The sequence below is a fragment of the Brienomyrus brachyistius genome, chromosome 14 (genome assembly GCF_023856365.1).
Source record: "Brienomyrus brachyistius isolate T26 chromosome 14, BBRACH_0.4, whole genome shotgun sequence".
NCBI classification, from domain to species: domain Eukaryota; kingdom Metazoa; phylum Chordata; class Actinopteri; order Osteoglossiformes; family Mormyridae; genus Brienomyrus; species Brienomyrus brachyistius.
The window spans coordinates 21,243,763-21,266,432 of NC_064546.1; the positions used below are offsets into that span (position 1 = coordinate 21,243,763).

At 40.7% G+C, this 22,670-nt stretch overlaps 2 protein-coding genes across 4 annotated transcripts; both read left to right on the plus strand.

Annotated features, from left to right (window-relative positions):
* The first annotated feature begins 1,038 nt into the window (after positions 1 to 1,038).
* On the plus strand, positions 1,039 to 4,918 carry LOC125707582 (coiled-coil domain-containing protein 28A-like). Its single transcript, XM_048974819.1, has 6 exons — positions 1,039 to 1,269; positions 1,372 to 1,550; positions 1,809 to 1,963; positions 2,480 to 2,634; positions 3,409 to 3,431; positions 3,857 to 4,918. Exons 2-6 carry the CDS (start codon positions 1,405 to 1,407, stop codon positions 3,909 to 3,911), a joined length of 534 nt encoding a protein of 177 aa, XP_048830776.1. The 5' UTR covers positions 1,039 to 1,269; positions 1,372 to 1,404; the 3' UTR covers positions 3,912 to 4,918.
* A 1,778-nt stretch (positions 4,919 to 6,696) lies between these two features.
* Positions 6,697 to 22,560, plus strand: LOC125707579 (epithelial cell-transforming sequence 2 oncogene-like). Of its 3 annotated transcripts, XM_048974816.1 has the most exons (22): positions 6,697 to 6,769; positions 7,025 to 7,221; positions 7,386 to 7,498; positions 7,623 to 7,785; positions 11,714 to 11,966; positions 12,546 to 12,682; positions 13,034 to 13,170; positions 13,895 to 13,982; positions 14,226 to 14,394; positions 14,915 to 15,043; positions 15,386 to 15,478; positions 15,720 to 15,896; positions 16,259 to 16,362; positions 16,462 to 16,593; positions 17,342 to 17,547; positions 18,309 to 18,456; positions 18,977 to 19,050; positions 19,316 to 19,472; positions 20,111 to 20,176; positions 20,500 to 20,588; positions 20,960 to 21,132; positions 21,479 to 22,560. In XM_048974816.1, exons 2-22 carry the CDS (start codon positions 7,042 to 7,044, stop codon positions 21,607 to 21,609), a joined length of 2,919 nt encoding a protein of 972 aa, XP_048830773.1. In that variant the 5' UTR covers positions 6,697 to 6,769; positions 7,025 to 7,041; the 3' UTR covers positions 21,610 to 22,560. The 3 variants fall into 3 exon arrangements, with proteins under 3 accessions (XP_048830773.1, XP_048830772.1, XP_048830774.1); XM_048974815.1 differs by having other exon boundaries at positions 6,713 to 7,221; XM_048974817.1 differs by lacking the exon at positions 16,462 to 16,593 and having other exon boundaries at positions 6,713 to 7,221.
* Positions 22,561 to 22,670: the final 110 nt, after the last annotated feature.

A 22,670-nucleotide genomic window follows, 5' to 3' on the forward strand; every position in this document is an offset into this window, starting at 1 on the left:
CCCGACTCCAAAATGAAATACCAGGAGCCTGAGAAATAAACCGCTTCAGTATATACGCGAGGCGCCACCGTGTGGATTCAAATAATATAACAAGTGTAGATGCCAAAATCCTATTTATTTAATATATTTGCTTTATATGGTCCATCCCCCCTCCCCAGTATGGATGGGTAGATTGATCATTTGCTTTGGTATTCATACCCAAAAAAATCACGCCTAAGCAATACTTACTATGCCATTTATACTTACTATGCCAATTTGCATTATACTGTATATCATTCAGAACATTACAATACTATTACTATTTATATATTTATAACATATTTGTAATTTATTCTCGGGTAAAGCCATTTAAACTTAATTCAGCACAACATCCCCTCATTTTACATCCTGGTCATATTGGGAGATGGCTTGGAGCCTAGCTCAGGCAGCACAGGTCACAAGATTGTACTACTTATCCCTGGACTGGATGGCATCCATACAACGTGTTTTATAAGACATTTTATAATATATATTATAATAGGCTAAGTAATTATAGGTAAATATTATGCAAATGTAATGATTTGGTACTGGGAATTCACTCGCGGTTTCACTCGCTGTTTCAGGACGACTCAGCTGTTAATATAGCTATATTAACAGCGACCACCCGGGTTACTTACCGTAGAACAGGCTGCCCAAAATATTGTTTGTGAAACTACATTTCCCACAAGCCACCGCAGCATAAACGCCTAAGCTGCCCCAGAAGAAGGAAGTGAGATATGAAAACTTGTGAGGTGAGTGAAAAACAAACGGTTTATTAAAACATATAATTCATATTTTAAAAAATACAAGATGGAGATATGTGTATGACAACTTGGGCTATGTTGTATTTGACGCTAATGGGACCAGGACGTTTTAGAAAAAGTTAGCTGGCCAGCCAACCATACAGCCAGCTACTTAATATTTGATGAAATAGCTAAATATCACTTGTCACTGAAACTTACAGCGCGATTGTAATTTCTTCGTAGTGTTTAGTTAGGTAGTTCATTTATATTTGTACGTATTCCCGTAATGTATACGTAGTCTCTTACTATTTCCTACACCTCAATGGCAAGTTAAACGTTTACGAGGGGTGTCCTCAAGCTCCATTCCTCTGAAACATTAAAGTGCATCGTCTAGTGTACTGGTAATTTAGGAAACCCTGAAAACGCATGAATTGAAGCATTTGTTTAATCTGCCTTTGCTTTAAGAAGGGACAGCATTTAATGTCACTCTTCAACTATCCGCTTCAGGGTAAACTTTTTTTGAGTGCTGTTTGCTATATCAGTTAGCATTATGGTAATATTTCACTTTGCCGTAAATATTAATTTCCCCTAGTACAAACATCTGCCCCAGGCTTGCTTCAGGGTTCGATTGTAGCAGTATGAAATGGAGGAGAAGAAGTTAAAGAGAAAAAGCCCCCGGCCGCCCAGCGCCCAGCCAGCTCATCCTGCGACCACCCGAAAAAATGCGGCAACCAATCGCAATCTCAGCTTGAGCAACACGGGGACCACGCAGAGGACGAAGTTTAGGAAGTGGGTTTTGGTTCTGATCCATTCGGCACTATCTGAGACTATTTGTGGGCAGCCAAAGTAATATGATCTGTTGTGTCTATCATACATTAGCCAATGTTTCTAGACTGTTTTTCATACATTTTTCTTGGGTGTGCCCACTTTCATAGTGGGTGAAATCTTATGGAACTAATCAGAAGATTCATGAAAATTTTCCGACCTTTATAATAGATATGTTTTGTGTTATAGTGTGTTTTGTTTCTTGTGTACATTTATCCTCAGGAATACCAAACCCAAACAGCAAGGACCATCAGGGAAGGGTCAGACTGGCCCAGTCCAGCACGCCTTCCTTACCGATGTTTCGGATGTCCAGGAGATGGAGAAGGGTCTGCTAAGTCTCCTTAATGACTTCCACTCAGGCAAACTACAGGCTTTTGGTGAGAAGGTTCATATGGATTGGTTAGAATGTAACTGAGAGCTGCTGATTGCCTGGAACATTGATGATGTTAATGCTGCACTGATTTCTCACAGACAACCTTTCCATTATTTCGAGGACTTTTGCTAGTAAGAGACTAGACACAGCCAGACCGAGATTCCTTGAACAGGCCTGTGTGATTTTTTTAAAAATATTGGTAATCCATAAATAACAGCATGTCATGGAGAAAGATGGTAAATCTCTGGTGGAATTTATCACCTTTCAGATTTTGGATATTTTTACCCCCAAAATCTGTAACACATTACATTTTAAATGGTATTTGGAGTTGTGGTAGTAGTGGTCTGGCTCAGAATTCACAGGTAATTCTAATGATTGATCAGTAAATAAATATCATATATTTTTTCTATCATTGGTCTTCGTGGTTTCACATTACTGATATGAATATTAAAGGACAGCAGTGGTTTATTAAAGCCTCCCTCAGCATATTTTAGGCTTTACATCTTTTGTTTTAATGCAGGTAGTGAATGTTTGATTGATCAGATGGAACATGTTCGGGAGATGCAGGAGAAGCTTGCGCGATTGCACTTTGACCTCTACGGAGAGGTGGATGAAATGCCAGACGACAAGAAAAAGCTTGCCAGTGATAACAACATGGACAAACTTCTAACAAATGTAAGTTTTCTCACATTAACGTTTTTTTCAAAACTATGATCATTAGCAGTTAGTGGTTAGCAATATGGCCAAGATGTCACGCTATGATATTATGGCAGGAATCACAATCCATGATATACATCACGATTTCATTATTTACAAACCAAACCAAATTGGAATTTTGTTAATAGCATAATAATGTTAAACACGTAGGCAGCTATTGCATTAACCGTAGTTATTACTTTATTGGCTTCAACAGACCATAACAGTTGTGACATTGCACAAAAGTTATGTAATAACTACAGTTGGTAACAAAATATCAAATGCGTCTTTCATTTGTTAGCCTGCTAGATGTCCTAGACATACACTGGCATCACAAGAATAACTCAAACCGAGGCAATGAAGACAGTACTAGTGCCACTCTGTTTTTCTGCTTTCAAAAGGTAGCAAGATAACACGAAATCCAAACTACTTGGCAGCAGATTACATGATGTGAATAATGTATGTTTGGATGTATTCCTAAATAGCATCCTGCAGAGGAAGCGATGCTGCCCGATTGGCTAAAAATGTCATAATTTCAGCTTAGTCAAAATTCTGAGATTTTTTTCCTACTGCAAAAAAAATTATACAAAGACCTGGTTGCATTAGTGCGCACACCCATAAGTAACGAAGGATGCTGCTGTGCTCAGAATCAACCAGTCACATTCGGAATGTTTTTGACTGTACATGAGGGCAAGCAGTGGGGATCAAATTATTTCAGATTTTGAGAAACTTTGTTTTTTTTTTCATCTTCAGTTGGAGGAGTTGAGTTCATCCATGTATCCTTTTCTTGAGGTAAAGTATTTTTAGGCTGATAACCTGTTGATTGTCGCTTGTTTCTTCAGTGAGACAAATGTGCCATAATTAAATACAGGTCATATATGAATGATGTTATGAAAAGGTGGGTATATCCATCTATCCAACCTCTTAACCTTGTCAGAATCACAGGGGGCCCTGTAACCTATCTCAGGCAGGACAAAGCACAAGCCTTTAGTATACTTTGGCTTGGATGGGGCTAGACATGCACCATTGCAAAATTACATTACGACATCATTTCTAACGAGGACTTAATCATGTTTTTGAGTCTCCCCAAATGATTATGCTGATTATATGAATTTATTAATAACCTAAACTGATTTACACTTTTTGCCCGCTTTTGGCCGGTGATTACTCTGGATGATCCTTAATGCCCATTCATTACTAGTCAAAAGCTCAACCTCGCCGAAAGCCAGGATTTACCAAGAACATCCAGCAGCTGATTGGTGGATGCTTATTATTGACATGTATCTTTCAATATAAAATAGCAAGAGGCTGTAATATTGCATATGTACATCGTGAATTTAGTGGTGTGGTGATGCACCTACAAAAAAAAATTACAGCATGGATTTATTTTGGTAGGATGTTGAGGGGTTCAGACAGTGCAAGCACTCAGTTTGCATCCATGCCTATGGCCAAGATGATCCAGTCATGATCGGGAGTCCCCCAATGAAGGCCTGTAATTAACATTGTTTCACTGCTGCAGAATCTTGACCAGACAGTGCCTCCTATAGACCTGTCAGGGCAAGTTCAGTTTTGTGTGTGGTTTGGTGTGGTGTACTCTCTGTCTCGTCAGTGCCAACCAGCTCTCCCAAATGGTGCAATATGATATATTTACTTTTTTAACATGCCAAGCTTATTAAGGCACCGGACAAATTGGATGACCAAACCGCTGTTAAGAATTTAATATTTTGGGAACCAGCTTAGGACATTAAAGATCTGAAAAGTACTTGGTCTGAAGTTTGCGGTTATTTACCTTAAAAGTGACAGTGCAAGCAATAAAATGTATGTTCGTTTACAGTTATGATGGAGGGGGTTGCTTTTCTCAGATTTCATAACTTTTCATGATTCTTGTGATTCCATGTATACGAGTCCGCCTTGGGAACCCCGGATTGTGGACTGACAGCAGCTACTGCTGTAAATAGATCAGCTTTTTATTTAAATCGCTTCTTTCACCTCTGCACAGCTGTGAATTGTTACATTTATGAAATATATGTAATATGTTTTTATGTATATGACTACAAATAAAATATTGGGCTTCCAAATAACAAAGATGGACCACTATTGCTTTATGAAATAATAGATAAAATGTTATATAATGACCACCAGCCTGATTTTATGTGATTGGGTAAGATTTTATTCAAAGAAATGCCAAAATTCTTTAATTATTTTGCCTTATTATTATGCAATGTATTGCAGATATCAATAAAAGTTGATTATTTTGCACAAAGTCTTGGTATTTTTGAACAAGCAGGACCATGCGTTTTCTGAAAACAGTTATGATTGTGATTAAGAACTTGTATGTACACTATAAACCCAGAAGTGTAATGCCCTTTGAGAAATTGCATAAAGAATAATAATAATAAGCATGAAAAAAGTTGATGTGATTTAAAATCTTTAAGTACTGTGAACTAATATAGGAGTTTTGACTACTAATGACTCCAATGTTTTGAGTTGAGTGACACGTCTCACTTTATGTATAGATCTCATATCATATCTCATATTGAGAAATTTGAGTGGGAGTACAGATGTTCACACACCTAAAATTGTTAGAAGATGCACCTCCAGATTTTGGAGGTGGATATATATATATATATATATATATATATATGCAGTTATTTTTGGTTTTCTCTCCGTCAGAGTGCTGTTAATACTGGCCTCATTGATTTGGTAAGACTGACCAAAATCAGTTTTTGGTTCAACCCCAGACACTTTTTTCGGATTCTGACCCCCAAGCTCTGGGGTCACCACCTCACCTACATCCAATATTCTATATTTTTGTTATTTGAGGAAGATACTGTAAGCTGATGCAAATTCATTCTAAATAACCATTTATTCTTTGATATATTGCCATCTGAAAATGGTCACAGGTGAGAAACCCCTCATCTGACCCCCTACATCGGGGATGTGGTTGACTGTGTAGATAGTGATGGGAATGAAATTTATACAGTTGAAAGAAGCATATCTGAACTATAAATGCTGAAAATATAACTATCTCAACTCAACTCCTTCAATATAAACTCCCAGGGTCAAATATGAGATTTTCAAGTCTTTCCGTTCAGCTGCCAAGAGGTCATTTTTGAGAGTACACCTCTTGAAATGTGAATCTAATGACAGCAATTTTAAGCTCTCTTGCATGCTTAGAAATGAAGATATGGTCTCCTGAAAACCCTTACAAATTATATGCGCGATTTGCAAGTGCAAAAAAGGGGGCGTGGCACCCAAATTTGAAAGGGCCATAACTGTGGACGGCATCAGAATTTTTCAATAAAACTTGGGGAATTTTCAGTGTTCTCTATAAGTATCAAAATACCAAGTTTTCATCAAAATCAGGAATGATGCCCATGGAGCCCCTGGTTGATTTGGCATGGACTGACCCGAAGTGTAATAGGACGGATGAACACATGAAACCATGAGCTACGACCGCACACTTGATTTAATCTGTCAGAAAAAGACAAAGATCAAATTCATCCGTTTTCAACCCATTTTAGACATTTCGACCTGTATAATTTTATTCTAAACCATTCAACCTATATTCATTCATATATTTGAAACGTTTACCGTTGCCGGATACAATGGACTCGATTTCCCAGATACTGGTAAAATGCAGATGGCGCAACTACAGCCTGTTTGGAATTAATGATACACCGTCTGGGTTTTATCAAACATGAAAATATACATAAAAATGATTGGAATTACGTTAACACAAACATATACAGTTAAACAATATGCGCACGCACGCGAAAATGTTCTCCATACAAAATATTTCTGGATTAAATTATCATACCACACCGCTCAGTTCACTACTGCCCGCAGTTCACTTGTTTGCTCATTTAACTCAAGCTTTCCGTGATATTTTATTTAAACGCAGAGCTACAAAACAAGCTATATACTGTATATAAAACAAGCAATATACTGTATATTGTATTGTATACAAGACCATAGTTAAATGTCTATACAGCGAAAGGGTCACCGGTGACCAGCTGACGGGTTTGTTATCTCGTTTCTATGGGAACCTGCGCTTGCTGTGAAGAACTAAACAGTCTGTAATATCCTGCAAGAAAAATATAGGTTACTTACGGTAAAATGAAAGGCTGCGTGTCTAATTTGGCGATATTTTTCATAATATTAAGATTCTTACGAATGAACACGTAGACGTACGGTTCGCGCTTGATTTGCCATAAGTTTAGTTTGTGTAACGGCCCTAACCATCATGTATTCTACTCTCAACATGTTGTAAGAGTTGTTAAGGTTTTCTGGGGACATCGTTCTCTTCGTTGTACAGCAGCATGTGACCAGTCTCACTGCGCAATCGAATAAAATGTTAATGTTTCAGATATCCTTCTGCTTACAATGGAAACTCTGGAAACGGATTTGGTAAAATCCAGAGGAAGAGCAAGTATCCACAGTGTAAAGCAGCGGCATTTCAATGCCATAGATTTTCGACCAGCACTGACTGAAGATTTACTGCTCGCATCCGAGACCCGTCTAAGTACTTGGACACCAGTTGTCAATAAGCCAACGAATCACCAGGTCAGACACCTGCCGCTTGCTCCCTTACACTAGAAATAACTTTTAATATCCAACTCACCGATGAATTTAATGCGAAAAAATATTCAGTATTAAATCTATATAACCTGATTGGTTGATGGTTACTCTAAACTGGAAACACAATTTACTTTATTTTTTCCCCATAGCTTTTTCAGGAAAGGACAACACTCATACTACACTGGTTTGATCTGTGGACTGATAATCAAAGAAAACTGTTTATTCATGATATACTAAGAAGATGCTCCAGATCCCAGCTTAAGTATGCAATACATACACACATTTACAAAAATTTGTGAAGTAATATTTTACCACAGATTAATTTAATAAATGTAATGAACATAACCAGTGTTTTGGATGCTGCTGGTCTTTCTTTGCGGTCCAAGGTTCACCAGAGACTGGTTCATGGAGGCTTTTCCCAGTACCAACATGGACTTCACCAGTGTGTTGCCCCGCTTCCTGTCCCTTTATATCCTCTCCTTCCTGAACCCCCGTGAGCTCTGCATCGTCGCCCAGGTTTGCTGGCACTGGAAGGTCCTTGCAGAGCAGGTCAGTGGCACACAGGTTCAAAAGTAGCTCTGAAAATGTTTTGGGTTTATTGCAATAAAAGAGCAATATATATGCAATGTATAATTTACACAGAAAGCTCATTTTCATTCGCAGTGAGGCAGTACAGTGCAGAATATAGTTTCTGTATTGATTAATTTTTTTAATATGGCATATGGGTAGCATTGTGGCTTAGTGGGTTGCACTGTGGTCTCCAGGGCTGTGCTTCAGTTCTCAGTTTTTGGTGAGACTTTGAATGCAGCTAAGTGAACTGTTACCACTTAATTGCTCTTAGAATTAAGAATTAGAATTAAGTGACCAGTGGTCAGTGTTAATGCACCACAGCACACAGTGCGCAACAACCAAATGTGTCCTCTGCATTTAATTCATATGTGATGTCGTGACATAGCAAGGGGCAGCTAATTCAGCATGGGATTTAATGTGGGTTTAATGGTTATTATTGTTAAAAACGAAAAATGAAAAAATATTCTTGTTAATGAAAATTAAAATGATAAAATGGCAACACTAACTGTAGCTCCAATCCTAAGGGCAACCCCTCCACCCCACTCCCCCAATCCAAGCTTTGTGCTTTCTGGGATAGTCTCAGGCTCAATAACAACAACAACAAATTTATTTTTGTATAGCGCATTATCACAACATTACATCGTCTCAAAGCGCTTTACAGCATCCGCACCCAAATCCCCCAGTGAGTAAGCCATAGGCGACAGTGGCAAGGAAAAACTCCCAAGAAGGAAGAAACCTTGGGAGGGACCAGACTCAAAGGGGGAGCCCATCCTCCAGGGGCCGGCAGGGAGAGTCAAATAGGATAGATGGTTAAGTGCCAAGTCATGAAATTTGAGAAATAACTGGAGAGCAGGGAGGATGACAAGCCAGTGCCGAGTCTTCTGTCAACCAGAGGTAAAGCAGCGGGTCATACATGGAAGATGACACTGGTAGAACGACGAGCTGGATGCAGGGACGTCACTGGTGGTGGCGACGTCACATGTACTGTAGTAGGGTATGCTGGACATCTTGAGCGATTGAGGTCTCCAGGCAGCACCCCCCAGGAGGAGTATGGGAAATAAAATGTACAATTAGTCAAAGTAGGGGAGGCTATAGGCAGTGCTAACAGCTAGATGAGTGCAATATGAAGTGCAATCTGCAAGCTCCGGCAGATATGGCTATGGCAGCATCAGTAGGAGGGAGAGGCAAGTGGGAATGCAGGCATGGGGAGTCCCTGAAATGTCAGCACTCCAATTCCATAAGGGATTGTGAAGTTAGAGTGACAGCACTGACAGTCCAGTTTATCTAAAGCCAATGGCACCAATCCCCACCCAGCTCTACACCTCACACTATAGGTCTGACTGGGAGTGAGGAGTTAGCTAGGGCTAGAACTAGTGTCCCTATACGCTAAACTAAACAGGTGTGTTTTTAATCTAGACTTGAATATTGAGAGTGAGCCTGAAACCCGCACATCCGGTGGAAGACCATTCCACAGCTGAGGAGCTCTAAAGGAGAAAGCTCTGCAGCCTGCCGTAGCTCTTTCTACCCTAGGCACTAACAGATATCCCATGGCTTGAGAACGAAGCGAGCGTGGAGAGTTATATGTGGTCAGCAGATCACTAAGGTATTCTGGTGCAAAGCCATTCAGTGCTTTATAGGTTAATAGCAGTATTTTATAGTCAATTCGAGACTTGGCAGCCAATGAAGGGAGGATAAGTATGTAATACGATCAAATTTTTTAGTGTTTGTTAGAACTCTGGCTGCAGCATTCTGTACCAACTGAAGTTTATGCAAGGATCCAGACGGGCAACCAGATAGGAGGGCATTACAGTAATCCAGTCTGGAGCTTACGAAGGCATGTATTAGTTTTTCTGCATCATGAAGTGAGAGCATCTTACGAAGCTTGGCTATATTCCGTAGATGATAAAACACAGTTCTAGTAATACTTCTTTTGTGAGCATCAAAACATAGATCTGAATCAACAAGAACGCCAAGATTTCTAACCACCATGTTAGGTTGTGTAGGAAGGCTGCCAACGTTGAGGTGGTGAAACTTTCTTGCAGCCTTGGGACCAATTACCAGAACTTCTGTTTTTTCTGTATTTAACATAAGGAAATTTTTTGCCATCCAGCACCGGATATCTAGTAGACAGTCTAATCGAGATAGCAGTGATGTATCATCAGGGTTAACAGATATGAACAACTGTGTATCATCTGCATAACAATGAAACCCAACACCATGATTTCTAATAATGTTACTAAAAGGTAACATGTATAGGGTAAACAGTAGTGGGCCCAGGACTGATCCCTGTGGGACACCATATTTAACTTTGGTGGCCTTGGATGATTCATTGTTCTCATGGGCATACTGACAGCGATCAGTTAAATATGAGCGGAACCAAGAAAGTGCTGTCCCCGTAATGCCAACTACACCTTCTAACCGGTCCAAGAGGATATTATGGTCCACAGTATCAAACGCTGCAGATAAATCTAGCAATACCAACAGAGATACACAGCCATGGTCAGAAGCCACAAGTAAATCATTCATTACTTCGACTAGAGCAATTTCTGTGCTATGGTTTGGCCTAAAGCCAGACTGATATAATTCATTGGCATTATTTTTTTGTAGGAAAGAAGACAACTGGCGAACTACAACCTTTTCCATGATCTTTGAAATGAAAGGAAGATTTGAGATAGGTCTATAGTTTCCTAAAACACTAGGTTCAAGATTTGGTTTCTTTATGACGGGTCTAATAACAGCCATTAGAAAAGGTTTTGGAATGTATCCAAGCCTAAGAGAAGAGTTTAACACATTTAACACTGTAGTGCTAATCTGCGGTGAAATTTCCTTGAAGAATTTTGTAGGAATTGGGTCTACAAGGCTAGTAGAGGATTTACAGGAGAAAATTAAGCTCAAAAGTTCTGAGTGTGTAATAGGAATGAATGATTCAAAGGTCTCATTATTGGTAGGCATAAGACTAGCAGGAGGCTGGCAGCCATAAGTAGGTAAGGGTGTGCACTGGATGGTCTGTCTAATCTTAGTTATTTTACCATTAAAAAATTTAAGAAAGTCATCACTCTTAAGAGCTTGCGGGACTTGCGAGTTTAATGAGGAATTCTGTGTTAACCTAGCCACAGATTCAAATAGGAATTTAGGATTGGTTTTGTTCATGTCTATTAATCTGGAGAGATACACAGACCTAACAGTCACTAGTGCTTGTCTGTATTTAGAGAGGCTCTCTTTCCAGGCAGACTTGAAAACGAGCTTGCGTGATGCCTGTTTGAGTTCACGTGTATGATCGCGTGTATGTATGATGACTCTGTAAAATAAGCGAAGATGCAGACTGGGTATGTCTAGTTGTCAGCAATTGTGACTTATGGAATACAGCCATTCTCCACTGTCTACTGATGGCGTTTGACATCTATCTGATCAATGAAAAGTCAAGTATGAAGTATCAGTGCTTAACTAGTACATACATGAACACTAGTTAAAAAAAAACATCAATATTCATGATGGTGGTTTGGATGAGTTACTTTATATTGCCAATTTTAGCAACTTGATATTGATGGCTAGATACCTAAATATTATCATTAATTGTCAATATAAAGCAGGATAAGTTAGTATCTTGCTGACACTGGCATACTTGCCATGCAAGTCCATATAAAACATGAAACTGTTCACTGATGACTATGTAAAGATAGGTTTCTGTTTGTGATGTTAAGGGTAAGTCATTGCGTTGTTTTAGGTTTACTTTGTAAAGTAGCTTCTGAGAAAATGTGTTTTTTCATATTCCTGAAATAATGGATTTTTGGAGACGCGTTTTTCTTTGGACAGTGATACTATGGTTTATTAGCCGCTTGACCCTGTTCAGCATCATTCTTGAAGAGCAACATGGACCTGTGACTTTGTTTCTCATGGGTGGATCCAGGACTGTCATTGGGCCCCAAAGTGCATGAAGCATGGCTGGTTTCTCCCCTACACCCCCACCGACCTGGAGTACGGAGCCTGGAAAAGGCACTATATAGTGTGTGTCTCCAGCCTGGACTACCTGACGCCCCGAGAGGCGGCAGACATCTATGGCACTTTAAATGATCCTGTGCGAGACAAGGAGGAGCCGGAGGAGAGACGGAAAGAGAGGTGGATCAGACAGTGCATCCGGGAAAAGGTGGCAGAGCACAAGAGTGAGTTTTCTTTCCAATTGTCAAAACTGCGGCCACGTTAGAAACTAAAAAGTATGTTTTGCAAAAGAGTTTAATTGGTGCCTTATTAATATCCTTCAATAATTGGTGAACCACTGTCATACCTATTCGAATTCTCGAATAATCTGAGAATCTTTACTAAATGAAAATGCATAAATTATAAGAGTAACACTCAGAACTGTTCCCTTCATCTGTTGATTAATTTAGGACAATGTGAATGTTTTTTGGGGGGCATGATGGCTTATGGATCCAAGATTGGGGGTTGAAATCCCACCTCTGCGGTATGGATGGTATTTGCATTGTTCATCCTCTCTTGCTTGTGTTTCCTCTGGTTTTCCTCCCATAGTCCACAAACATACAGTTAGGCTAGTTGGTGTCTCTAGATTGCCCATAAAGCATAGTGTGTGCTCTGCATCTTGTCCAGGGTGTGTCCTACCCATCCTCTGCTGCATGGAATAGGGCTCCAAGGGCCCCTAACGCTCTGACTAGGATCGTTGGTTAGGAGATAGATGGATGGATGGATGGATGGATGAATACTTTTTATAATGCTTGTTACCACAGGAGGTACGCTGATGTATAGACACGCCTGGTTGAATAGCAGCTGGTCAGCGGGGACAGCCAGTCCTAACATCCGTAGGGAGAAGCTCTGGGCAAGTTTCAGTCAGCAGGACATGAGAGCTGCTTTGGTGCTTTTAGGGGTAAGACAGTCAATGGCATCCTCTGCTTCAAATGGCGGCCTACCAGATTAAGCCCAATTGACAGGTTAATCACCAAGACATTTGTAGTAGATTATGACGCAACATCCAACCTCCCCCACCCCCCAATTGGCAAAATATAGGTTTATCGTCATGATTTTGGATCTTGCTAGAGTGTTTTTTTTTGTAAAAGTAGCTCTTGCTGTAAAAAAATGGTTAGAAGCCATTGCACTACCTTCACAATAGGAATGTGTCTGTTCTTCACAGACATCTTGGACATCAATGAAACCTAGTGGTGATACCATGTTTGCTGTGGGTGCCATATTACCTTCATTCTGTGTCCTGAATGTTCAGGAGAAAATCCGTTCACGGTCCAGCCTGTCGCTGCGAAGGGATCAGGGAGGTTGGCTGTCCCCCACTGAGGGATCCCTGCTGATGAGCAGTCATGTGGCCAGCTCCATGCAATCACTATACAAAGGGTCTGCTAAGAGGTTTGGAGACTACTAATATTCCTATTTCAGCCAAGCTAATTTCAGGCTATGTTTAAACTGCGACATTTAAGACTGCACCAATTTTGCAGTATGTTTAAAAGGTAAAATGTTAAAAAAAGGGTTTCATGTGAAAATTTGTTTTTATAAAATATCATATGTCACAGAAATGTTTTATTTGATAAGCAGTAGGGCTGAGTGATATGCCCTAAAAAGTGATATCATGATATTTTCAGAGATTTTCACAATTTTGAAATTCAGTGTTTCCCCTACCATTATATTAGGGGTGCACCCTGCCCTCCCAATGACACCTCCCGCCCCCCCTTGAAGGTCAATTTAATTTAATTTAATTTTATTTTCTATATAGCGCCAGATCACAACAGAAGTCATTTAAGGTTACCTTTCCTATAGAACAGGTCTATACATCGTACTTTTATTAAACAAACTAAATAGCCTTATCTTATTTATCTTATTTACACAACAGCTTGTCATTTTTGTCTCTACACGGTCGTGCGTTTACAATTCTCCTCTGCTCTCTGTATCGTGCATGCCGGAGTTCCGGAGCTCACTCCCACCAGTGGACAGAGAGTGAACATCAGAAAATATGTCGCGTCAACCACCAGAACAGCAGACAAAAATATCTGTTTTTAGAACTGTTTACAGAAAGATACACTGTAGTGACAAGAGTTGCACACTTTGTGGATAATTCTCCCTTTCTTGTTTTCAGTTGCCGGACGCAAGGTGAATCTCGCATTCTGCCACGTCAGCCTCCCCTCCACTTGCTCCTGGTCTCCTCCAGGGTGCCAGCATATGAGGTAGGAGATGGTGATGCTGGAGATGCTGAGATGCAGTATGGTGCAATGCAATGCTACAGGATGCTAATTCGGCAAAATAAAGCAGAAGAGGCATTACACTGCAAAAAATAATTGTTGATGGAAAAAAAATGACTCAGCTAGGCAGCTTTGACCCAGTGTTCTGGACAGGCTTGTTAAAGTGGCTCTATTAGTGAGACGTCCCCCCTCTCCCCCCCCCCATAACACTCACCTGCTTATGCACAGCTGCTGCTGTCAGCTGCACGCTCTGCAGTGGTGCCTCTGCTGTACGACCACAGAGGGAGCACTCTGGAAGCTCTGCTCTTCAGGGTGGAGAGGTTGCTGCAGGGAGTGATGGTTCAGAATGTGGCAGTTCTGGCAGAAGGAGATGCGGAGGAGCTTAACCTTTTACAAGGTGGATGTAATATCCTTTCATATCACCTAATGAATGACGATACTGTACATATACATACTGCAGTGCCCTTCAGTACCCCTGCTTTATGGCCAGAAGTACCTCGGATAAACTACTGACTTATATGGCACAGAGAACACTGAACACAAACTGAACACACAAGAACACCTTGGACCCCCAGTGGTTCTTTTCCTCCCTCCTTGGAGGTTTTTAGTTCCTTCCTTCCTTCCCTCTTAATGACGTACCCAAACACACCCAAGCGCCTTGGGGTGACTGTTGTGAAAAGCACTATGTCAAAATTAAGTAAATTTGAATTGAAATAACATCCTGCAATAAATTCTGAAATTCAGTTTCAGGGTTGCTTAAGGTTGCTGTGAAAGATCATTTCCACTTCTCTGTTTAATTATGTCTGCGCTGATTTATGGTTGAATTAAGTGTGGTTTTCCTTCACGCATGAAACTCAGATATTTCCGCATTTGGGCGCGAGTTATTAGAATGAACACTGGGCTGTCCCTTTGCACAGGCTGCAGGGTGACGCAGGAGTCAGTGCTGCGGCCAGATGTTAGGGAGTTCTGGGAGAGACTGGCTGGCTGGGTAGCAGCACCAGCAGAAGGAGCAAGTCTGTTCATCTTCACCCCTCTAGCAGCTTCAGGTTTACACGTCTTACATTGTGACATTGGGACGTTTTTAGAAATTCTCAAAGTATTTAAATGCAGCTATTATATAGCAGAGTGGTTTACAGTTAAATTGAACAATTCCTTATTGTTTCCTGACATTTGTTTGTTACTGATAGAATGAATAGGGGACATGTCATTATGAAATCACTTAGCAAGTATGAGAAATAGGCCTCACTGTAAATTTCCCATGAGGAGCAATTCTGAGAAAAACATTTCACCTCTGTCAAATATATTGCTGAAGCCATTGAGACATCTGGTCCCCCTTTATAAATCATGGCTGTTGTCACATCCCAGCCCTCATCTTTTGCCGCTGTCAGTGACAGGAACCGAGCTGATGGTGAAGCTCTCCACTCTGACGGGCCTGAGAGTCTGCGCTCCCACTGGGCTGGCAACTGGGTCGTACCAACAGAGTGAGCATGAGGGGGGGGTTATATGCTATTTACAGAACCTACAGAGACCGTAGTTATGAGAGCAATTAAAGTGAAGTAAATGGATATTAAATGTAAAGTTTATTATGTATCAAAATCTGATCTTAAAAAAAAGACTTGGATCTGATAAAATGTACAAATTTACATAAGGGGAAGATGCTGAAATATTTACGTTTCTATCCTTGTATTTTAATGTGATGAATTATTTGTTGCTATGCCCTAGTTCTAAGTGAGTGGTCAGGAGGGGCAGAGTTCCCCCCCAGGCTATATTTTGGTGAGGCCGAGCTGCTGAGTTGGGCGAGGCAAGCGGAGCGGTTGGAGGAGACCCTGGGGACCATCAGGGTCCAGCTGGGGCCCCAGCTGAAAGCACTCGCACAGGAGATAAGCGGTCGGGCGGTAGGTGAGGCACCGAATGGGAAGGAGACGTGTGCACTGATGAGAGGCTGAATGTGTGCTGTTCTAACCCAGACCTGACTGAAGGAACGCTTCAAAATATCCATGATGGTGATGTCTAGTTTGTTTTTATCGTATAATCCAATCAATCAGCAAAGCATTAATGCACACAGTGTTACAAATATACCATAGCTAAAATTACACTTGTTTTGTTTTCGCTTTGTTGTGTTAAGCTTTCTGTATTAACTAATTTTTTAGGAAATTTTAAATATTGAGTAAAATGCATCCAAGAGATGTTAATGGTTGGAAAATGGCCTGGTTGTGTCTGCAGTAGAGACACATTATTTTGTTCTTATTTTGCTCACACAGGCCACTTTCTGTGGGATACAGTTATCCCCTATGAGTTCCATGCCAATTCAGAGGTGACCCAAGCTTTGACCGAGGGTCTGGCTGCACTGTCCAGAGAGCCCTGTGTAAGCCCATCCATCTCATTTGTGTGGCTGTTCAAGTATCTTCAGATTCATTTTGTCGCAAAGGTCTCACTGCTCTTCCTTTCTGTGGTGGAATTGTAGGACAATCCCCTGCAGTACCTTTCATTGTTCTTGCAAAGAAGATGCGAGGAGATCTGTGCAGACAGGACCGATAGCGTCAAAACACAAAGGGATCAGACCGGCGCCCAGAATCACATTAGTCTGATACCACAAGTATATCCCTAGACTTGACATTACTGTGTGTCTGTTGGTGTGACATTGTGAAAAGTGTGGATTTCATTCCTAACTGCTTCTCCTAAAGCAGCATTCCCCAATTCCAGTTAAGATTGGCAAGAATCCAACGCAGTTTGCAGATTTCTCTGTTGAAGCACAAGTACTAAGCCTTAAGCTGATCAAGGTGTAAGAGCAGGGAAATCTGCAAGTTGATTTTCATTTTAGCAAAGTATCTAACCAAACATTTCAAATTAAGTGTTCCCGTTATGGGGCTACCTTAGCAGCAAGTAGTTACGACTTAGACACAGCAAGATACTGGAAGCTGTCGGGGAATATCGGTGAGAGTCAGCGACTGCCTGTAGTACTAGTGCATGCAGTATGGTCAGGGACAGATTGGTCCGCATCGGTATTATTTTGGCCGATTTAGCATGTCGAACTTGCGTCGAAGCTAATCGGCAAAACTCGGCTCTCCGATTGTGCTTTATGTCAACTGTAACCTCTAGATATGCTGGTACATTTGAGTGCAAATTTTCACCATCAATGGGAGGGGATAGGAGTTTATTGTTCACCAGACTTGTTTGGCACAAATTTTTTGCCATTGGTTTGGTGTGTGGCCCAGCTTTAGAAGATAACTTGAAGACCAACACATTTCAGGCCTGTTGAGCCACAGAGAGTCTTATGCTGCAGGATATGAAGGAGGATAATGTCTGTGTGTGTAGTGTGTCATGGTATATTCTACATTCTGCAGGGTCTTCATAGCAATGCCAATGGACAGGCCATGGTGGCTGCTGAACTTCTCCACAGTGAGAAGGTCTACATACGGTTGCTACAGGCCATCGTCCGGGTATACTATGGCCCCCTCAAGGCTGCCCTTGACTCCAATCGGGCCATTCTCAGTTCCTCCAAACTCCTCACAATCTTCTCCCCGATCCTGGAAATCTTGGAGGTCAACACGTGCGTATCCCTAGAAAAGAATCCCCATACGGCTGCATGATGTGTCAGCCATGATTTAATATTCTCACAGAATACAGGGGTAGAGAAACAGAAAGGTGAACAACAGGATGGATGGACGGATGGATGGATGGATAGATAGATAGATAGATAGATAGATAGATAGATAGATAGATAGATAGATAGATAGATAGATAGATAGCAAAGAATGAATGAATGAATGAATGAATGAATATACTCTATTGACTCCAGGCAAAATTTATTGACATCAAGAATTTTTACTTTAATGGCAAGTATGAAGTATGGGAATACTGTACTTGTACTGAACTTCTAACTAGTTTAGGCCTGACAATAAAGTTATTTTGACTGTTCAGACTGTTTGCAATCATTTCAATGGTTTGCGTTCAAACCATTTCAAAGTGAAATCCATTATCCTATATTAATTGAGTATTTTTCCTTGTAATTCTTATGATGACAAACGCAAGGTTAAAGTAAGCTGCTCGTAGCAGCTGCTGTAACACGCTGGTGCAGTTATTCATAAAAAGGTGGCTTTCCACCTCACTATATCTGGAAATTGCATTCTGGACAAAAAATTACAATGTAACCACATTAACAGCTTCATTTTCTCTATGAATTAAACATCATCCTGTTCTATTTCCGTGATAAGTGACTCATTCTGTTCTAACAGAATAGCTCCTCGTCAGCTGCGTCTACCCAGTTCACTCAAAGTCGGCGTCATGACCTAACCTGTCCTCTTTTCACAGCGTCTTCCTGGAGAAACTGACGGCAAGGCTGCCGGACCAGGGGTCAGTCCAGCATGTGGGAGATGTGTGCCTCAAGCTCTGTTCCAAGCTGAGGACCTACACCAACTTCTTCAACAATTATCCCACTGTCCTCCGGACCATCGACAGGGTGGGTTCAGGCGGCCACTGTGATAGGACGGCTGTTATCCAATTAGCATTAAGATAGTCAATCATATAACTTATCTAAGGCTTCAGACAAGGAAGTTATTTTAAATATAATGAATTAAAATTCAGATAAAATTCCACAGGTAAACAATGCTTAACTGTAAGGTATTGGGACTGGTGTGTTACTACTGCAGACACTTATTTTGTTAGCGCAATAACTCAAAAAGTATTAGACATATCTTTTTCAAACGTTGCAGTCACATTGTATGGTGAAGATCTGTGAAATCTAATGGGAAGGGTGAGTTCAGAAGATACTTCACCTTGTGAATATAATAACTCAAAAAGTACCACCATGATTTTCAAATTTTGCAGACACGTTGTTGCTCTGACAGTTTATTTTATTTATTTTTTTTTGTAAGTGTGCCTCAGAAAAACTCAGCAGAACAGACATTTAGCTATCAGGGTAGTGCTCTAATGGAAGAAACACTGCATGTCCTAAGTTGCCATACTTGTCCCTTTTGCAGTGTAGGGTGATGATCCCTGCTTTCCGGGCCTTTCTGAGGAGACATGACAGGACCCTGGCCACCAGCATGCTGAGGTACTGTTTTGTGAGCAGGCACTTGCAAGGAGCTAAATGTTAGACTATTGAGTACCTGGTCTCATGGTGGAAAATTGTAGATTCGTAGAAGGACCTGAACTTTGAAGCTAAGTACCATCTCATACTACCCAAGCATACTTTTCCAGTGAAATATTTAAGTATAAGTTGCTTTGGATAAATAATTACTTAACATATATAAGGATTACTAAGAGTAATTAACTAAAACTTTGTGTCAGTATTTGATGCATCTATGTTGCACACTTAGCCTTCAGGAGCTGCTACTGCTGCCCTCGTCTCGTATTGAGGAGTACCTGACGCTGTTCCAGGCCTTCTTCCTGTACACAGCCCCGGAGCATCCCGACTGGTTACACCTGAGCTCCGTGCTGGAAGTTCTGAGAAGCTACAGGGTGTTTCTCCGCAAGGTACACCACAACCTGCCTGCCTGATAGCCATTATATTCTTTTTATTCATAATTCATCACAATCCTCATAAATTTAGCCATTTGCTCCTCTTTGATATGTTACATTGTTACCATTTTTTACTGTTCCACAAACACTTCACATATATTTCTGGTCTCATACTTCCTTGTATATTGCATATTTCTTTATCTATATTTATTGCACTTATATGCATATTACACCTGCTATTCTGCTAGCTGGTACTACTGGTTCTACTAAATGACATTTCACTGCTCTATGTGCAGTGACAAAGATTATCATCAGTCTTACCCATTTATCTGTTTTATGAGTTTAACAGGTATTCTTTATTCTGAAAAGAAACACTTAACAGATTAGCTTAATGAATGCATGAATTGCTTAGTAACTTGAAGTACATTAATTCCCATATAGTTTTTAAATGATAAAAAAATTATTTCTTCCTATAATTCTGCAGAATACCAGTAACAAGTACAATTTAGTTCGCTTCAGTTGTCCTCATTCATAATTCGCACATCTGGAGACTGACTCATTTCGGTGTATGACAAAACTGGTACATATTAAATGACAAACCACAATGAAACCAAGACCACAAGTTCTAACCACACTGGATTTCTACATGACAGTTGAAACAGCATGCAGATGGAGACTCGAAGATACTGGAGACTCAGAGGATGATTCAGAGCTGCCCAGTAAGGTTGCATCCTTCCTAATAACTTGTGAATCTCTTCAAGGTCTCATGCAACTTAATATCATTATTGAAAATAAACTTTCAAAAGTACTCTTTATGCCTTCTAGGTGTTTAGTAGAACCTGATGTATTGAGTGACTCAAAAAAGCATTATGAAACTATGTTGTTATTGCTGTTGTTATACCTCTATGTGATATAATCTGAAACATTTTCGTCTGCAAGGGCACTTTTGTTTCATTCATTACCTACACCAGCCACTGCATCATGGGCATCAGATGTCGCTGGAGCGTATGTGGGCATGTAAACAATTTGCTGCACCCCGCAGAGTCTCCGGGAGGGGAGCCGGCGCCTCATCACGTTACAAGAGGCGGCTCTGCTGAGCATCCCAGATTGCGACATCGCCATTCCACTCAGGTGTAAACAATGCATAAAACAAGAAAAATATACTGTGCCAGGACCCCTTGACTAAAATGTATACATACAATCTTGTAACAAGTCATGGCTGCTGTGTGGCTCAATGGGTTAGGATTCTGTGCCTATGATCAGAAGGTTGTTGGTTCAAATCCCAGAGTGGGCAGTGTGATTTCAGCATTGGGCCCTTGAGCAAGGCTCTTAACCCCTTATTGCTCCAAGGACAGTCTAACTCTCCGTTCAATTTTACATTGATTTGGATAATATTTTTCTGGCAAGTAAATTACCTGTCAGTCTTTAATGTCCAAGCACTAAAATGAATGTTGCCTTAGTCATTATTGATCTTTTGTTAACCCCAATCACTATGTGACAAGGGTCTATGAGCAGGTGGATGATCTGGGCCTCTTCTTGTTTAATGATGCGCTGGTTTTGACTCGGAGGAGTGTGGTCCACCTGCCCTTCCGGCACGGCTGTAAGACATCACACACCTTCCTGGCCTCAGTGGCCCTACATGTGCTGACCCTGCGTGACATCACGGACACAAAATGTAGGCATCACCGCGTAGATTAATACGAGATTATTTAAATCTTGCAATGTTCTGTTTTTCTGCACATAGAGACAGGACTATAGACTGCAGCTAGATGGAATCAATAACTTAAGCTACTACCACTTTTACTGACATAATCTCTGTAAAATACTTAAAGTTAGAATAGCTAATAATACAATGTGAAGGATGTACATGAAACAAAGCACAATGCAAGAGAACTGTGATAGTTTCTGTGTCAGAAACTAGAGTATTACAGCAGAGCACATCCAGGGATTCAGTGTAAAAGCCCACATTTTTAACCAGCGTGCCATCTGGCAAACCTGCATTCCTCTTTTTCCTCTACTAGATGTGAAGAATGCGTTTGTGCTGGAGAGCCCAAAGCGCCAGTGGGTCTGTGCCACAGATACGGAGGAGGAGAAAGTCACCTGGTTCTCCGCCCTGCGCAGAGCCGTTGGCGTGGCCAGTGGTGAGAAATAGAGACAAACCAAGCCCTGACAACCTGCATCTAACTGCTACTCCATTACTCATACTGGAGAGAGATATTCTGCATCAAGTACTAGCTGACTCATCATTTGTCTTATGGGTGGGGGAGCATCAGATTGTTGGGATAATGCAGTCCATCTGACTAGACTCATTTGTTACAGCTTCTGCTTAATAGACTGTACGGTACATGGCATCTATTGCTAGAATATGACCTTGTAGAATCCCAGTGAGCGCAGTTTAACGAAATCATGACTCTGGAGATTCAGACGTGTTGAAACAACTGAAACGTTTAATCCAGATTAAATATATGCCCAATAAAAAGGAACTAGTACTATTCTATTGAGCATGGAAAGAAAAGGTAATTGTCAGATTCAGATTTGGAATTTACAGCCCATCTGTAACAAGCGTCTCATAATTCCAACATAAAAGTTCACTATTGGATGATTTTGTGCTTCAGTAATATTAACATGGTATCAGTGGGGATAAATCACACATGTTCTTATAATGTATATCAGTCCTCTGGGACCCCCGGGTGGTTCATATTTTTGCTCCCCATTAGCTCCTTGTAGCAAAAATGTGGATTGTCTGGCAGGGAGCAAAAATGTGGACTGATTGGAGGTCCCCCCAAGGACCAGTTTGAGAAATACAGCGGTACACCATAACTCTTCTCTGTATCAAAAACAAGGGTTCATATTAAATTTAATCTCATTCATCTGTATAAGCAGGGCCTTTTCCCACCTTGTCTGTTAGAAACTCCACCATAATTTTTGTTACTACATGAACATTCACAGTACATTCTCATGCTGTATTTCTGAATGTCCCCATCAGGAACCTGAGATAACAGTTACCACTCACGTCATCATACATCCTGCTTTTGAAAATTACACAAAAATTATACCAAAGTTCACAAAGGCTGCACCTTTTGGCATCACAATGATTAATAAACAGTGCATGAAACTCGTGTTTTTAGAGTGGTTTGGTTATTTTTCAGTTCCTTTCCTTATATATTTCAGTTTAAAATAACCATTCCAGGAACCTGATAAGTGTTAAATAGT

Excerpts from the sequence above, each read along its gene's own strand:
- LOC125707582 (XM_048974819.1), top strand. The coding sequence starts at position 1,405 with ATGGAGGAGAAGAAGTTAAAGAGAAAAAGCCCCCGGCCGCCCAGCGCC. Across the intron at positions 1,551-1,808 it reads CAGAGGACGAAGTTTAGGAA|GAATACCAAACCCAAACAGC; the intron begins GTGGGTTTTGGT and ends ATTTATCCTCAG. Across the intron at positions 1,964-2,479 it reads AGGCAAACTACAGGCTTTTG|GTAGTGAATGTTTGATTGAT; the intron begins GTGAGAAGGTTC and ends GTTTTAATGCAG.
- LOC125707579 (XM_048974816.1), top strand. The coding sequence starts at position 7,042 with ATGGAAACTCTGGAAACGGATTTGGTAAAATCCAGAGGAAGAGCAAGT. Across the intron at positions 15,044-15,385 it reads CACCCCTCTAGCAGCTTCAG|TGACAGGAACCGAGCTGATG; the intron begins GTTTACACGTCT and ends TGCCGCTGTCAG. Across the intron at positions 20,589-20,959 it reads GACATCGCCATTCCACTCAG|GGTCTATGAGCAGGTGGATG; the intron begins GTGTAAACAATG and ends CTATGTGACAAG.